The sequence below is a fragment of the Anolis sagrei genome, chromosome 3 (genome assembly GCF_037176765.1).
Source record: "Anolis sagrei isolate rAnoSag1 chromosome 3, rAnoSag1.mat, whole genome shotgun sequence".
Classification (NCBI taxonomy): domain Eukaryota; kingdom Metazoa; phylum Chordata; class Lepidosauria; order Squamata; family Dactyloidae; genus Anolis; species Anolis sagrei.
The window spans coordinates 183,869,426-183,887,725 of NC_090023.1; the positions used below are offsets into that span (position 1 = coordinate 183,869,426).

An 18,300-nucleotide genomic window follows, 5' to 3' on the forward strand; every position below is an offset into this window, starting at 1 on the left:
AGAACAACATATGTGCAATGTGATCAGTTGCATCAACTCACATAATGTCCTTTTATGAGAGATTTAAAAGAGTCTTTCTTTGTCCATGTGGATAAACTCCTTCAGCAGCGAATGAAGCAAGACTGCACTCCGAACTCTGTCTCTCTCTGCTTCTTTCTTCTCTCTCTGCACTTGCATAGCTGAAGCCTGAACAAAAAAAATGTAACAGTATCCAAAAGTCCAGGCTCAGCCTGCTCCCCAAGCATTGCCTGACCAATCAGCTCCATGCATCTTATGTATAAGGAGAGACACACACACTGATTCCTTGTATGTTCCAATACCAAATATGTGCATATGTTTTGTTGTTGATTTGTTCAGTCATTTTGGCCTCATGGACCATACATATATTGCACATATAAGTATTGCAAACCACAAAAGTATCCAAAAGACTTCTGATCCCATGCATTTCCGATATGGAACATTCAACCTCTATTAAATTACAATCAGCCCTCTGCGTTCTGTATCCATGGCTTCAACAATCCAATATTTGCAAATCTTTTTTAGAAACATATGAAAAAGCAAATTTCCGCCAAATTGAAGTGAGAGGATCAGAACTGGGCAGAAATATTCCTTTGGTTTTGAAATAGATTTAAAATAGCAGCCAAGGAATATCAGGTGCTATGGATTCTATTTCAGAGTGTTGTTGAGCCAAAATACCACCAACCCCACCCCCCAAAAGGTTCATAGTTCGCCATAATAAATATATGTTTTTTTCCCTATTAAACAACATCTTTTTGGAGTTCTGCAAGTTTAAAGCATAGGACATCTGGAGTGACCAGCAGCAGTTTCACATCTCTCCCCCACAAAGACTTTGACATTTCTAAACCCTATGATAAATTATATTTATTTTTCCTGAATTTCTGTGTATCTTTCTGTGTACTGTGTCTATTTCTTATATATAAAATGTGCAATAGTTACTTATAAAATGTATCGGGATGTAGCTCCGAGACAGTTAACTCTCCGTGACACTGCCAAAACAATCCCTTAATAATAGAAAGGTTGGGCAAAACCCCTGGCCGTTTCCCAAGCCAAATAATCATCAAGTCCATTGTTTACTTGTATGCAAAGATAGGTGATTTCCTGTGCCAGCCTAGATAAGCCAAGCCCGTTTGTATAAGTATATTCCGCCTTGGTTAGACCACACCTGGAATATTGTGTCCAATTCTGGACACCATAATTGAAGAGAGATATTGACAAGCTGGAATGTGTCCAGAGGAGGAGGACTAAAATGATCAAGGGTCTGGAGAACAACCCTATGAGGAGCAGCTTAAGGAGCCTAAAGAAGAGAAGGCTGAGAGGAGCTATGATAGCCATGTATAAATATGTGAGAGGAAGTCAGAGGAAGGAGGGAGCAAGCTTGTTTTCTGCTTCCCTGGAGACTACAAACTACAAGAAAGGAGATTCCATCTGAACATAAGGAAGAACTTTCTGAGTGTGAGAGCCATTCAGCAGTGGAACTCTCTGCCCTGGAGTGTGGTGGAGGCTCCTTCTTTGGAAGCTTTTAAACAGAGGCTGGATGGCCATCTGTCAGGGGTGTTTTGAATGCAATATTCCTGCTTCTTGGCAGGGGGTTGGACTGAATGGCCCATGAGGTCTCTTCCAACTCTATGATTTTATGATTCTATATGATTCACCCAAGATTGGGAGATTGCTACTCCTGAAAACAGAAGCACAGAATATGTATATTTGTTAAACTCCTTTATTGACAACCAAGACCTTGCTTGCCCATGATCATCACCTTTTGTTCCAGGAGACTTGCACCTTTATTTTTGGAAACTCCTGTCTTTGTTCAACATAGAACTGGACAGTTGAGCTAATCAAAAGCTTGTTAACATTTCACTGACATTGTCTCTTTGGATTATCCTCCCTCTCAGCGAGGTGTCCCAGCTGCTAATTGGTCTCTCACCCAGCTAATCCCTAGCCATCATTTCCCTGCCAAAGGGAATCCTTGCCTGGAAGCAGAAACATCAGCTGAACTTCCATCCAATCAGGGCATGGGTACAATTTGGCCCCTTTTTTAGCCAGTCGGGGGAAGGAATTGTGAGTCTGAATAGCTGTCAAACTGTATAAGACACCTTGTCATGCTTGCACCTTGGAAGCATCTTGCTTGAATTTTAATCCCTTTTGGCCGAATTGAATTAAACCTCTGTGACTTGTCTTCAACCTGGTGAGACATTCTCTGCTGGTCCTTTCGGTTTAGCATTTGCTCACCAGGCATGGATCTTTTTATCCGTGGTCCTAGCTTAAATTCACTGCACGAGGAAGGAGCTGGCAAAACCACCCCTTGAGTATTCTTTGCCTAAGAAAACTTTATGAAAATGACATCCATGGGGTTAAGGTAAAGGTAGTCCCCTGACATTAAGTCCAGTCATGTCTGACTCTGGGGTGTGGTACTGATCTCCATTTCCAAGCCGAAGAGCCGGCGTTGTCCGTAGACACCTCCAAGGTCATGTGGCCGGCATGACTGCATGGAGCGCCGTTACCTTCCCGCCGGAGCGGTACCTATTGATCTACTCACATTTGCATGTTTTCGAACTGCTAGTTTGGCAGAAGCTAGGGCTGACAGCGGAAGCTCACGCCGCTCCCCGGAATCGAACCTGCGACCTTACGATCAACAAGCTCAACAGCTCAGTGCTTTAACCCACTGCGCCACCGGGGGCTCCTTCCATGGGGTTACCACAATCTATATGAAATGCACATAAACAGAGAAAGAAGAATATAAGTTCTGCATGTTAATTGATAATCATAGAATCCTAGAATTGGAAGAGACCTTGCAGGCCATCCAGTCCAACCCCCTGCCAAGAAGCAGGAAAATCACATTCAAAGCATGCCTGATAGATGGCCATTCATCCTCTGTTTAAAAGCCTCCAAAGGTACCTCTACCACACTCTGCGGCAGAGAGTTCCACTTCTGAACAGCTCTCACAGTTAGGAAGTTCTTTCTAATATTCAGATGGGATCACTTTTCCTTTAGTTTGAAGCCATTGTTCCATGTCCTAGTTTCCAGGACAACAAAAAAACAAGCTTGCCCCCTCCTCTATGACTTTCCCTCACATATTTATACATGGCCATTAAACATATTCCTTTTAAAAACCCAACATATTTTGGCCTTTATGTAGAAAACTCTGAGATTTATTTTAACTGTTGTATTGATTGTTTTCTTATTGTTTTTACTGTTGATGTACTTTGGGCTCGGCCTCATGTAAGCCGCACCGAGTCCTTTGGGGAGATGGTAGCGAGGTATAAATAAAGTTTTATTATATTATTATTATCTTCAGGGACATGCAGCAGAAATCCCTGGAACTGTAGGCAACTCTATACAAATGTTTGTACCATTAGCAGTTAATTTTGGAACTAGCTGCCAATGTACTTGTATCGCCTAAGAGCTATCTGTAAATCCAACTATGCCTTCTTCTACTTAGGGCCCTGCCACACTGCCCTATATCCCAGAATATCAAGGCAGAAAATCCCACAATATCTACTGTGAACTGGGTTATCAGAGTCCACACTCAGACAATATAGGATTTTCTGCCTTGATATTCTGGGATATAGGGCTGTGTGGAAGGGCCCTTACTCTTCATCTATGGCAATAGGTTTAAAGCTCCCTATTAGACTATTAGCCTAAATACAGTTAACACTGCATATCCATGGATTCTGTATCCATGGTTTCATCCATCCACAGCCTAAAAAATTATTTTTAAAAAATTCCAGAAAGCTAACCTTATTGTATGCAATGGGACGGAGGCATCCACGGATTTTGTGTGTGTGCATGTGTGTCTTGGAACCAAACCTCAGTGGATACCTAAGCGATGGTCCTCTGCCATCAACTCCGCTGGACCGGCCACATTGTCCGGATGCCCGACCACCGTCTCCCAAAGCAGTTGCTCTACTCTGAACTTGAAAATGGAAAACGGAATGTTGGTGGACAGGAAAAGAGATTTAAAGATGGCCTCAAAGCCAACCTTAAAAACTGGCATAGACACTGAGAACTGGGAAGCTCTGGCTCTTGACCGCTCCAGCTGGAAGTCAACTGTGACCAGCAGTGCTGCAGAATTCGAGGAGGCACAAGTGGAGGGTGAAAGAGAAAAACGTGCCAAGAGGAAGGCGCATCAAGCTAACCCCGACCGGGAACGCCTTCCACCTGGAAACCAATGCCTTCACTGTGGGAGAAGATGCGGGTCAAGAATAGGGCTCCACAGCCACCTACAAACCCACAAAAATAGTCATCAAGGAAGACCATCTTACTCCTCCAACGAGGGATCACCTAAGTAAAGTAAGTAAAAGTAAGGATTCCTAAGGCCCATTGTACATGTTTTTCCTATGAATACAGTTAACTGCTCATAGAAGCTAACAGGAAAGTCCTTATTTATATTGCAATGCCATCTTGTGGTGAAAAATGAAAATATTTTATCATTGTCACCATAGCTATCATTTCCTAGTAGTTCGATAGTATTATGAAGGGGGAGACTCAATAAACAATTGAGAAGCGGCAGACTGGATCTAAAAATATGGTTGCCAGGGGACAAAAGGGCTCATCCATAACTATATGGCTATCATTTAATTTTTTAATAAGAAATAGTAATCCGAACCTAAGTAATCCATGTGTCAGTCTCACATAACTTGGATCAGAATTATTTTTTAGAGTTATGTCTTATATTCTTAAATATATTTTTGTTTAAATAGTAATAACATATACATTTTAGTTGCATCCAGTAATATTACTGGAACTTCTATTATGTTTTCAAGCAGCTTGGGAGTTCATCACTGAGCCTGGAACCTCAGGTTTTGGTGGTGGCCAGGGGAGCTTTTGCACAATTAAAACTTGTGCACCAGTCGTGCCTGTACCTTGGGAAGCTCGGCTTGGCTACGGTAGTCCATGCTTTTGTTGCAACACACTCTACATAGGGTTGCTTTTGAAGACTGTTCAGAAGCTTCAAGTGGTCCAACTGGCGACAGCCAAATTTCTCACCAGAGCAGCGTACAGGGAGCATACAACTCCGCTGTTACATCAGCTCCACTGGTTGTCCATCTGCTACCAAGCACAATTCAAAGTGCTGGCTTTAGCCTATAAAACCCTACCGTTCTGGCCCAGCTTACCTGTCCAAACGTATCTCTCTGTATGAACCATCTGAGAAGTTAAGAACATCTAAGGAGGCCCTGCTCTTGGTCCCACTTCCATCACAGTTAGTGGGGATGAGAGACCAAGCCTTCTCAGTGGTGGCCCCTCAGCTTTGGAACTCCCTCTCTTGCTAAATCAGGTCAACCCCTCCCTCCTGACCTTCAGGAAAAAAATATGGCTCTGTGACCAAGCCTTTGGCCAATAGTGCAGTCCAATAAATGAAGTGAAATTATGTACAATAATGACAGGAATGGCTTTTGACTATGTCTTCAGACTGCGTAATTTTAATAATGTGTTTATATTGCTTTTTAATTTTTCTTTTAATGTATATGTTTATTTTATTATATGTCTGTTGATATGGCATCAAATTGCTGGTGATTGTAAGGCCACCCTGAGTCTCCTTCGGGGTGAGAAGGGCAGAATATAAACACAGTAAATAAATAAATAGTAAGCAATCCTTGACATTTAAAACATATTGTCTAATATTTTGAGGGGGACATTTGCCATTGCGCGAGCTGACATCCTGGTCGGTCTTCCATTGCCTTTGAAGCTATTACCATGAAAACCTGATGAGACCATCCAAAATGGCTGGATGGCTCTTTGTCAGGAGGACTTTGATTATGTTTTCTTGCCCTGATGAAGGGAGTTGGATTGGATGGCCTTCAGTATTTCCTGTTGGTCATGCGGGTTCTATGTGGGAAGTTTGCCCCGATTCTGTCATTCGTGGGGTTCAGAATGCTCTTTGATTGTAGATGAACTGTGAATCACAGTGACTACAACTCCCAAATGTCAAGGTCAATTTTCCCCAAACTCCATCTGTGTTCATATTTGGGAGCATTGAGCGCTTGTGCCAAGTTTGGTCCAGATCCATCACTGCTTGAGCCCACAGTGCTCTCTGGATGTAGGTGAACTACAACTCCAAAACTCAAGGTCAATGTCCACCAAACGCTGCAAGTATTTTCTGTTGGTCATGGGAGGCCTGTGTGCCAAGTTTGGTTCAATTCCATCATTGGTGGAGTTCAGAATGCTCTTTGATTATAGGTGAATTATAAATCTCAGCAACTACAACTCCCAAATGACAAAATCATAATTTTTTAGTGATGGTCACTCCTTGTGTTGTGAGACATTTTCTGCTGTGATTGGTTCTTTTGTTTTTAAGGTACTCATTATGCACAGAGCATTTTTATATACATAGATAGATTTTTATATATATAGATAGATTTTTGGTCAGGAAATCAGAAGACCCTTACTTCTTGGGAGGAGAGCAATGTCCAGTCTCAATAAAATAGTAAAGAGTAGAGACATCAGACTGGCAACAAAAGTCCGCCTAGTCAAAGCCATGGTAGTCCCTGTAGTAACCTACGGATGTGAGAGCTGGACCTTAGGGAAGGCGGAGCGAAGGAAGATAGATGCTTTTGAGCTGTGGTGTTGGAGGAAAGTTCTGAGAGTGCCTTGGACTGCGAGAAGATCCAACCAGTCCATCCTCCAGGAAATAAAGCCCGACTGCTCATTGGAGGGAAGGATACTAGAGACAAAGTTGAAGTACTTTGGCCACATCATGAGGAGACAGCAAAGCCTGGAGAAGACAATTATGCTGGGGAAAGTGGAAGGTAAAAGGAAGAGGGGCCGACCAAGGGCAAGACGGATGGACAGCATTCTTGAAGTGACTAGATTGACCTTGAAGAAGCTGGGGGTGGTGACGGCCGACAGGGAGCTGTGGCGTGGGCTGGTCCATGAGGTCACGAAGAGTCGGAGACGACTGAACGAATGAACAACAACAAGATAGATTTTTAATTTATTTTTTTTTGGTCGTGTCAGGAGCAACCGCTCCTCTGTTGTGAGAGAATTGGCCGTCTGCAAGGACGTTGCCCAGGGGACGCCCAGATGATTTCTGATGTTTTGTCATCCTTGTGGGAGGCTTCTCTCATGCCCCCGTGTCAGGAGCAACTTGAGAAACTGCAAGTCACTTCTGGTGTGAGAGAACTGGCCGTCTGCAAGAATGTTGCCCAAGGGATGCCCAGATGTTTTGATGTTTTGCCATCCTTGTGGGAGGCTTCTCTCATGTCCCCGCATGGAGAGCTGGAGCTGATAGAGGGAGCTCATCCGCCTCTCCCGGGATTCGAACCTGTGACCTGTTGGTCTTCAGTCCTGCCAGCACAAGGCTTTAACCCACTGCGTCACTGGGGGCTCCATATAGATAGATGACAGATATCTATATAGATAGATTACAGATATAATATTATAGATTTCAAAGGGACCCCTAAAGAAGGACAATAAGCTGCATGTTCCAGAGTAGGCAAACCAGACAATCTCCACATCAACACTGACAAAGAAACAGCAAGAAATACTGTTTACCCACAAGCATAAAGTCATGACATATATTAGAAACCAACATTTTCTCGTTACTTTATTTTCCAGATCACCAGACTGGGCCACAGCAACGCTTGGCAGGGGACGGCTAGTTCTATAATAAAAATCAAGGATGCTTATGGCCTCTCTCACTAGGAATGCAGGCTTTTGCTCTGCTCTCTTCCTGCTCAGTGTTCATAGGCTTTCATTTCACTAGGACAGTGGTTCTCAACCTTCCTAATGCCGCGACCCCTTAATACCCTTCCTCATCTTATGTTGACCCCCAACCATAAAATTATTTTTGCTGCAACTTCATAATTGTAATTTGGCTATTGTTATAGATTGTAATGTAAATATCTGATCTGCAGAATGTATTTTCATTCACTGGACCAAATTTGGCACAAATACCCAATATGCCCAAATTTGAATACTGGTGGGATTGGGGGAGAGTATTGATTTTGTCCTGTGGGAGTTGTAGTTGCTGGGATTTATAGTTCACCTACGATCAAAGAGCATTCTGAATTCCACCAATGATGGAATTGAATCAAACATGGCACACAGAACTCCCATGACCAACAAAAATACTGGAAGGGTTTGGTGGGCATTGACCTTGAGTTTTGGGAGTTGTAGTTCACCTACAATCACTGAGCACTGTGGACTCAAACAATGATGGATCTGGGCCAAACTTGGCATGAATTCTCAATATGCCCAAATAGGAACACTGGTGGAGTTTGGGGAAAATAGACCTTGACATTTGGGAGTTGTAGTTGCTGGGATTGATAGTTCATCTAAAATCAAAGAGCATTCTGAACCTCACGAATGACAGAACTGGGGCAAACTTCCCACACTTAACCCCCATGACCAACAGAATATACTTAAGGCCATCCAATCCAACTCCCTTCATCAGGGCAAGAAAACATAATCAAAGTCCTCCTGACAAAGAGCCATCCAGCCATAGATTAGATAGATAGATAAATAGATAGATAGATATGATTCAGACACAGAGAGATATAGTATCATAGATTTGAAAGGGACCCTTAAAAAAGGACAATGACACGGCTGGCGGGGACGAGAGATAGGGCATTCTCGGTGGTGGCTCCTCGGCTGTGGAACGCCCTTCCTACAGACATTAGACTAGCATCATCTCTAATGGTATTCCGCAGGAAAGTGAAGACCTGGCTGTTTGAGCAGGCGTTCGAATAATTAGTGCAATGATTGGTTAATGAACATTGGAACGGAATCTGGATCATGTTTTTGATGATGAGACGATAGTGAATAGTGAATGGTTATTGTAGTAATTGTTTATTAATTATGTAATATGTTAGGTTGTTAACTGTTTTTACACTGTAGCATTGAATTTTTGCTGTTCTTATTTGTTGTGAACCTCTGTGAGTCGCCTTCGGGCTGAGAACAGCGGTATATAAGTAAATAAATAAATAAATATCTTGCATGTTCCAGGGTGGGAAAACCAGACAATCTCCACATAAACACTGACAAAGAAACAGCAAGAAATACTATTTACCCACAAGCATAAAGAAATTACATATATTAGAAGCCAACTCATTACTTTATTTTCCAGATCAACAGACTGGGCCACAGCAACGCGTGCCAGGGGACAACTAGTTACTTATACATGACAATATAATTCCCTTACAAGAGGAGAAAGAATTGGTTTCTAATATGATAACAGCAGCTAAATTGTTAATAGCAAAAAAACTGGAAAGAAAAAGAAATTCAATTAATTTTAATTTTTGCTCTGCTCTCTTCCTGCTCAGTTTTCATAGGGTTTCATTTCACTAGGAATCGGAATGCAAAACAATGCAGATTTTTGCTGGGCTCTCTTCCTGCTCAGTTCTAATAGGGTTTCATTAAGTGTGTTTTGTCAGAGGGATTCCTTCTGTAATCCCAGTTGATCAGGACAGTAAGTTTTCTTGTTTAAAAACAAGCAAGCAAACAAAAGGGCCAAGAGTTGATGGAGGGGAGATTTTTTTCCCTGGCCAATCTTCTCCCTGTAAGAAAACAACAAAGCAGGAGAAGAAACGAAACCAATGAGCATGCCAGTGTTGTCACATCCTGTTTTAGTTCCCAATAGCTGATTTCGGTTTCTATTTCCAAGCACAGAGCCAGCAGGACTATAAAAAGGACAGGGAGGCATAACAGTAGATGCAGGCACTTGAGGGAAGTGCAAGCTGTGGATGAACAAGGGAACTGATTACTTTCCTTTACAGCTGAATGATCCATTGAAACCATGGGGTAAGTATGCAAAACTGCAAGTGACTGTACAGTGGCCTCCAGGTGTTTTGGACTTCAACTCCCAGAAATCCCAGCCAGTTTAGCAGCTGAAGTCCAAAACACTTGGAGAACCAAAGGTTGGGATCCACTGCATATTGCAACCTTATTTATTTTTCTTATCTAACCCTTAGCATTTTTAAAAGAAACTTTTTTGAACTTACAGAATTCCTAATTTAGCTATATTAAACATATACATGTATTTCTATTGGGCAATAACTTAATCAGAAGGGTAGGGCTGGATGCGAAGTGTTATGATACTGACTTATGGGCATCTCTTTTGTCCAAACATGCAAAAGAATGTAAATTCTTTTTATACTTCCTATTTTGTAAATCATGTATGTAAAATTTGGGCACCAAAGTAGGTGGGTTGTTGATTTTTTTTAAAAGAAGGAATGGTCCTTGAAGGTCTCTGCTTGTGAGAGGGATATTCAAGGGACCTCATCACACTCAACCTGGGGGTCAGGACCCCCGGGTGGGTCACCAAAGACCATCAGAAAACACAGTATTTTCTGTTGGTCATGGGGGTTCTGTGTGGGAAGTTTGGCTCAATTATCTCATTGGGTTCAGAATGTTATTTGTATGTGAACTATAAATCCCAGCAACTACAACTCCCAAATGTCAAGGTCTATTTTCACGAAACTCCACCAGTATGCTCCATTTGGGCATATTGAGTATCTGTGCCAAGTTTGGTCCAGATCCATCATTACTTGAGTCCACAGTGCTCTCTGGAGGTAGGTGAACTACAACTCCAAAATTCCAAGGTCAATGCCCACCAAACCCATCCAGTATTTTCTGTTGGTTGTGGGAGTTCTAAGTATCAGATTTGGTTCAGTCCCATCATTGGTGGAGTTTGGAATGCTCTTTGTTTGGAGATGAACAATAAATCCCAGCAACTACAACTCCCAAATGACAAAATCAATCCCACCAGTATCCAAATTTGGGCATATTGCGTATTTATGCCAAATTTGGTCCAGTGAATGAAAATGCATCCTGCATATCAGATATTTACCTTACGATTCATAACAGTAGCAACATTACAGTCATGAAGTAGCAGTGAAAATAATGTTATGGTTGGGGGTCACCACAACATGAAGAACTGGATTAAGAGGTCGCGGCATTAGAAAGGTTTAGAACCACTGCTCTAGATGTAGGTGAACTACAACTCCAAAACTCAAGGTCCATGCCCACAAAACCCTTCCAGTATTTTCTGTTGGTCATGGGAGTTCTTTGTGCCAAGTTTGGTTCAATTTCATAGAAACATAGAGTTGAAAGAGACATCATGGGCCATCCAGTCCAACCCCTTCCAAGAAGCAGGAAAATTGCAGGAAAATTGCATTCAAAGCACCCCTGACAGATGGCCATCCACCTTCTGTTTAAAAGCTTCCAAAGAAGACGCCTCTACCACACTCTGGTGCAGAGAGTTCCACTGCTGAACACCTCTCACAGTCAGGAAGTTCTTCCTAATGTTCAGATGGAATCTCCATTCATCATTGGTAGAGTTCAGAATGCATTTTGATGGTAGGTGAACTACTACTACTACTCCACGAAGAGACCATGAAAATGAACAAAATCTGGCTACCAGTATTTAAAAAAAACTCTAAAATTACAACAGCAAAACAACAGAGAGGAAACAACCAGGCACATCTTAACACCTCTCAACAAAAGATTTTCCCAGGCTCAGCCAGGCCTTCAAATGCTAATGAAGGTGGTCAGTTGAAACATTCACACCTAACTCCAGTAGAGAAGAGCTCTTTGCCCCACCCCAGCCATTCCACAGATATATAAATCCATTGTCCTAATTCCAACAGACCTCACTACCTCTGAGGATGCTTGCCATAGATGCAGGCGAAACGTTAGGAGAAATGCCTCCAGAACATGGCCCTATAGCCCGAAAAAACCCACAAGAACCTAATGTTCTTTTAATTCGTTATATTGAAGCCAAGAGATACTTCCATAATATTTGTTTATTTCTTCTTGAGTTTTTAGAGTCCAATTACCTTCTGACTGACCAACTTATAACATAGTTTTTCGTGGTATACAGTTAAAGGATGGGATGGGTGGGTCAATGTCTAAACCGGAATGAAAAGGTAAAAATTGCCTGACCAGGCTGCGCACCCAACTTCTTTTATGTTGTTTGCCTCAATTCATTGAGGAAGCAAGCCCTCTTCTCCCAGGCTCACTGGAAGGAGAAAGCAAATAGTACAGTGTACTGTAGATGCAGCCATAGTCTGCCTAATGGGAAGGAATGCCCCATTGCTGGAATCAATTGCACCCAGATTGGCTTTCCGTTTAAAAGTTCAACTGCAAAAAAATCCAAAATACAACCCAGAATGCAATCTACTAGTTATATATATATATAAGACATTTTGGGGAAAGAATATTTTATTTATCGTGCCATCAGCAACCAGACATTTGATTGATTAAATTTGAATGATTAAAATCAATTTCCCCAAGGGTAGCTGTGCTTAGTTTGTTGCAGCAAAAATAACAAAAGCCGCTTTAAAGATTAGCACAAATACTTTGGCATGAGTTTTTTGTAGAGTAAAGATGACATCCTTGGTGGACAGAAATACTTCATTATAAGGGGGCATATGCTTGAATTTGGCTTTTTAAAGTAATGTTTTCAAATCTATATAAATAAAAATGTAATGTTCATTTGTCGGGTTTAACATAACTCATAAACCACTGGGGGAATTGACACCAAATTTGGACAGAAGACACCTCTCAGGCCAATGAGTGACTATCACTCATAAAAACACTGAAAAACACAGGAAGGGACTTAAAAACCAATAATAATAATAAAAAATACATTACAATGCATGCACAAACCCACATATATGGGATGGGCCTTGGGGGCACGGTTCTGTCGTGGCTCCAGTCCTTCCTGGAGGGACGCACCCAGATGGTGAAGCTGGGAGACGCCTGCTCGGACCCCTGGCCTTTGACCTGTGGGGTCCCGCAAGGATCTATCTTGTCACCCATGCTCTTCAACATCTACATGAAACCGCTGGGAGAGGTCATCCGGAGTTTTGGAGTTGGGTGCCATCTCTATGCGGATGACACACAACTCTACTACTCCTTTCCACCTAATTCCAAGGAGGCTTCTCGGGTGCTGGACGAGTGCCTGGCCGCTGTGTCGATCTGGATGAGGAAGAACAAGCTGAAGATCAATCCCGACAAGACAGAGGTCCTCCTGGTCGATCGTAAACCGGATCGGGGTATAGGGTGGCAACCTGTGTTGGACGGGGTTACACTCCCCCTGAAGCCACAGGTCCGCAGTTTGGGTGTCCTCTTGGATTCTTCGCTTACACTTGAGGCTCAGGTGTCGGCGGTATCCGGGAGGGCCTTTGCACAACTGAGACTTGTGCGCCAGCTGCGACCGTACCTTGTGAAGGCGGATCTGGCCGGGGTGGTCCACGCCTTGGTCACCTCTAGAATGGATTACTGCAATGCGCTCTACGTGGGGCTGCCCTTGAAGACGGCTCGGAAACTACAATTGGTCCAGCGGGCAGCAGCCAGGATGCTAACTGGAGCTCATTATCAAGAGAGGTCAACCCTCTTGTTCAAGGAGCTCCACTGGCTGCCATTTATTTTCCGAGCCCAATTCAAGGTGCAGGTGCTCACCTACAAAGCCCTGAACGGTTTGGGACCACCCTACCTGCGTGACCGCATTTCCATCTACGAACCCACACGCTCGCTCCGGTCATCTGGGGAGGCCCTGCTCGTTATCCCACCTACGTCGCAAGCGCGCTTGGTGGGGACGCGGGACAGGGCCTTCTCTGTGGCGGCCCCCCGACTTTGGAATGCCCTTCCAAAAGAGCTTCGTCAGGCCCCTACTCTGGCAGTTTTCAGAAGGAACCTAAAAACTTGGCTGTTCCGATGTGCCTTCGCAGATTAGGAATCCCCATCCCAAGTCCTAGATGCACTTTAGCACAACTAACATCGCTGCACACCACACTTTAATCCTACGTTCCTCCTGCCATCTCAGCACTTTTAACCCTGTACCCCAGTGCGCTGGCCGAACCAGTTTTAATAGTGTCTTGATGTATTGTCATTGTGGTTATTTTGCTTAATTATTTGATTTGCTTTGTTTATCGCTGTGTTATGTTTTTTATTGTATTGTGTTTTGTGGCTTCGGCCCGTGTAAGCCGCATCGAGTCCTTTGGGAGATGCTAGCGGGGTACAAATAAAGTTAATAATAATAATAATAATAATAATATATACACATTTACACAAACATACACATACACACACAAAACACATATACACAGACTGGGCCTCAGCAACGCGTGGCAGGGGATGGCTACTGTGTGGATAGATAGATATGTATGTATGTATGTATTTACTAGCTGTACCCACCACGCGTTGCTGTGGCAGAACTTCCCTCCCTCTTTCTCTTCTTCCTTTCTCTCCTTCCTTCCTTCCTTCCTTCCTTCCTTCCTTCCCTCCCTCCTTTCTTTCTTTCTCTCTCTCTCTCTCTCTCTCTTCTTCCCTCCTTCTCTTCTTTTTTTCCTTCCTCCCCCCACCTTTCCTTTCCCTTCATCTTTCCTCCTTTTCTTCCTTCTCTACTTATTCTTGGACTGCAACTCCCAGCAGCCCTCCTAATCGATCTACCTACCTACCTACCTACCTACTTATCTCTATCTAATCTATCTATCTGGAGAGGAGTCCAGGAATAGGAAATTGGAGATCTGCAGTGATTGGGATGCTCTCAAAGAAATCCTAGGAGAAGAAAGCTTGCAGCTTGGAAACAGTCCATTTGGATCATCCTCCTCTCCTAAAGGACAGGGTCTAGGGAATGCTGAGAGATGTAGTCCAGAAGAGAGTGTGGATATGCTATTGTGTGTTTTGTTTGCCGGGGGAGTCATTTTTCACATGTGCAGTAGCGTCATTTTGCTTTTTACATCCCTTCCAGTGTGTTTTTCAGTGTTTTTATGAGTGATGGTCACTCATTGGCCTGATAGGTGTGTTGTGTCCAAATTTGGTGTCAATTTATCCAGTGGTTTTTGGGTTCTGTTAATCCCACAAACTAATATTACATTTTTATTTATATAGACTAGCCGTCCCCTGCCACGCGTTGCTGTGGCCCACATGGGGGTTCTGTGTGGGAGATTTGGCCCAATTCTATCATTGGTGGAGTTCAGAATGCTCTGTGATTGCAGGTGAACTATAAATCCCAGTAACTACAACTCCCAAATGTCAAGATTCTATTTTCCCCAAACTCCACCAGTGTTCACATTTGGGCATATTGAGTATTCATGTAGAGTTTGGTCCAGATCCATCATTGTTTGAGTCCACAGTGATCTCTGGATGTAGGTGAACTACAACTCCAAAACCAAAGGACACTGCCCAACAAACCCTTCCAGTATTTTCTGTTGGTCATGGGAGAACTGTGTGCCAAGTTTGGTTCATTTCCATCGTTGGTGGGGTTCAGAATGCTCTTTGATTGTAGGTGAACTATAAAGCCCAGTGTAAAGAAGTTGATTATAAATTGTATGATTTTAACTGTATTTGTGTTTGGATTGGTGGCACTAATGCTGGAGCGGCCTAGCTGAGAGGAGTGCGTTGCCATGGAGACGATGCTGTAGAGAAGTGGGAGGAGCTTAGAGGGGAGAGTTTGAAAGACGACAGTTTAAGTTCAGTCAGAGTTAGGGTTTTGGAGTCGGAGTTAGCAGTTGAGAGAGAGAGAGTGGGAAGTAGAGAAGCAGTGTTTGTGAATAGTCAGAGGTTTCTTCAGTTTAGGAAGGCTGAAGGGGAAACCTAATTAGTTTCATTAGTTAGAGAGGACTAATAGAAGCTTGTTTAGATCACTAGTTAGAAATGAACTAGAGATCTGGGGTTTGATCACAGAAGGATCAAACAGGAAGGCTATTCACCTCAGGAAACATTGTTTAAGAAAGTGCTTCACCACAGTAAAAGTCAATTACAAGTTGTAACATCCAGAAGTGTGAACTGTATTGCAACCAAGTTACATGTAAAGTTCTCAAAGTATTTCCAAGTTTATCAACAGCCTGCAACCATACGCTTTGTTCAAAATAAACTTGTTCTCTTTTGTTTGAAGACTGCCTCATCTCCATTAATTCTGCGTCCAGTGTGCCATATCTCCCAATACTACCTCACATCACACATTGGTGGCACCATTAAGAGTAATAAATAATAAATCGTCCCTCCTCTCTCCTAAGACGTTACACCCAGCAACTGCAACTCCCAAATGACAAAATCAGTTTTTTTGAGTGAAGGAAATACATTGGGTTGTTAGGTGTCTTGTGTCCAAATTTGGTGTCAATTTGTCCAGTGGTTTTTGAGTTCTGTTCATCCCACAAACGAACATTACATTTTTATTTATATAGATGGTCGATGACTAGCACCAAAAATGAACCAAGTTTTCAAATGTGTTTCTCTTTCTTTGCTAGTGACGTTGTAAAGAATTCAATGAAGAAGGCCCTGCTGAAGCTGGACTGCCACTTCACTTGGGTGCTGCTAAAGGAGGACATTGATCCTGATGAACTGGAGGAGAGAATTGTCGAGCAGATTGAGTTTTTACACTCCAGATCCAAAATCCAAAATTATCACCTGCTTGCCTATGTGAAATTTTTGAACGGCAAGAAGGAAGAAGCTCTGAAAAACTTACAAAAGGCTGAAGAGGCTGTTAAAATAGCGCACCCCGAGGACACTGAGAAGCAAAGCCTTGTTACCTGGAGTAACTATGCTTGGCTGTACTACCACATGGACAAACTGGCAGAGGCACAAGAGTACATAGACAAGATAGAAAGGACCTGCAAGGAACATGGAAGTGTCACACCGTATAAGATGAAACTCCCCCAGATCTTTTGTGAAAAGGGATGGGCCCTTCTCAAATTTGGGGGGAAGTATTATGAAAAGGCCAAGGAATGTTTTGCAAAAGCCTTAGAAGAAGACCCTGACAACCCAGAATTTAATACAGGATATGCGATTACTGTGTACCGCCTGGAAGATTGTTATGAGAAAAGGTCTGCGGCTGAAGGGTCATCACTGGAACTCTTGCGGCGGGCAGTCCAGCTGAACCCGGATGATGTCTTCGCGGTGCCCATCCTTGCCATAAAGCTGCAGGAAAGCGGTAACACACCGGAAGGGGGAAAGTACATTGAGGAAGCCCTTGCAAAATGCCCGGGCATTCCTTACGTTCTGAGGTATGCTGCCAAATTTTATAGGAGAAAGGGTGATGTGCAAAAAGCCCTGAAGTATTTGATGGAGGCCTTGAGTCTGACACCGAATTCAAGCTTCTTACATCACCAGGTTGCAATTTGCTACCGAAAACAATTCTATCAGCTGAAACAAGCCAATGGGAGAGGCGAGCCCACTGAAGAGATGGAAGAGCTGCTCCAACGTTGCATCGATCATTTAAAGATAGTGGTAGAACGCAAAACCCAATACGTCTATGCACATCTGGACCTTGCCAACATGTATGCAGAAGGGGCACAGCTCGAGGAAGCAGAAGAAATCTTCCAGAGGGTGTTTGCAAAGACCAAGCTAACCTGTCTAGAAAAGCAGCAGTTGTATCTCAATTACGGAAACTTTCAGGAGTTTCGTAGAAGATCTGAATCTGAAGCGCTGAAGTTTTATCTGAAAGCAGTGGAAATTGAACAAGAGTCAATCGATAGAAAGAAAGCCATAAACTATTTGAAGAAGTTAATGGAAAAAAGAATTCGTAGAGGTCTAGCTGATGCGAAGAGTTTTGCTACTCTTGGGTTTGCTCACCGACTCCGCGAGGAAAAGAAAGAAGCAATCGAATGCTATGAACGAGCCTTGAAACTGGATCCTGGAAATGAAGAATATCTCAGTGCTCTTTTGGATTTGAGACTGTCTTTGCAAAGCTAAATTTTCAAACATGGCTCATACTTTCTTCTTAGTTAACACTGTTTGAGCATATGTAGCAACGTTCACAATCTTCTTAATTCACCTGTAATTCAATATCAATATTTATTGAAGTGTTTGTGTGTTTTACCATTTTGTACAATGGAGGACCTTCTTGCGGCAACCCCAGAGGCACTCCAAGTGGCCAGATACTGGTCAAAGGACATTTAACCAAATACCAAATTTGCAAAATCTGTGTGTTTTTTTTCCTTTCTTTTTAATCTGTGTGTTTGTTTTGCTCTGTTAGAATTGTAATACAATGGTTGCTGATGACACGATAAATAAATAAATAAACCATTTTGCCATTTTTGCTGTATTGTTTCGGACACTATGTTCTATTACACAGATAACTCAGTTAACTTTTGTGATTGATAGTTTAAAATTATATTGTATTAGTTATGGAGTATTTCCTAAACCCAATATAGTGTGGGATATTAAAATTCTCCAAAGTGTTTGTGTGTTCAAAATCAAATGTGTGCCATTCTTAAAGTATGATCCACCTTCCAAAAAGCCAAAGGGGGAGTGGAACTGAAATAAAATCAAACAAAATATGACACAATAATATGTACATTTTTTCAATCACCCTGGTGAATTCCACTCGATTGAAGT

General features: G+C 42.7%; 1 protein-coding gene across 1 annotated transcript; it reads left to right on the plus strand.

The window, feature by feature from the left end:
• Positions 1–9,637: 9,637 nt before the first annotated feature.
• On the plus strand, positions 9,638–17,933 carry LOC132769908 (interferon-induced protein with tetratricopeptide repeats 5-like). The gene is made up of 2 exons (XM_060766833.2): positions 9,638–9,759; positions 16,212–17,933. The coding sequence occupies exons 1-2, from the start codon at positions 9,755–9,757 to the stop codon at positions 17,653–17,655; spliced, it is 1,449 nt and encodes a 482-aa protein (XP_060622816.2). The 5' UTR covers positions 9,638–9,754; the 3' UTR covers positions 17,656–17,933.
• Positions 17,934–18,300: the final 367 nt, after the last annotated feature.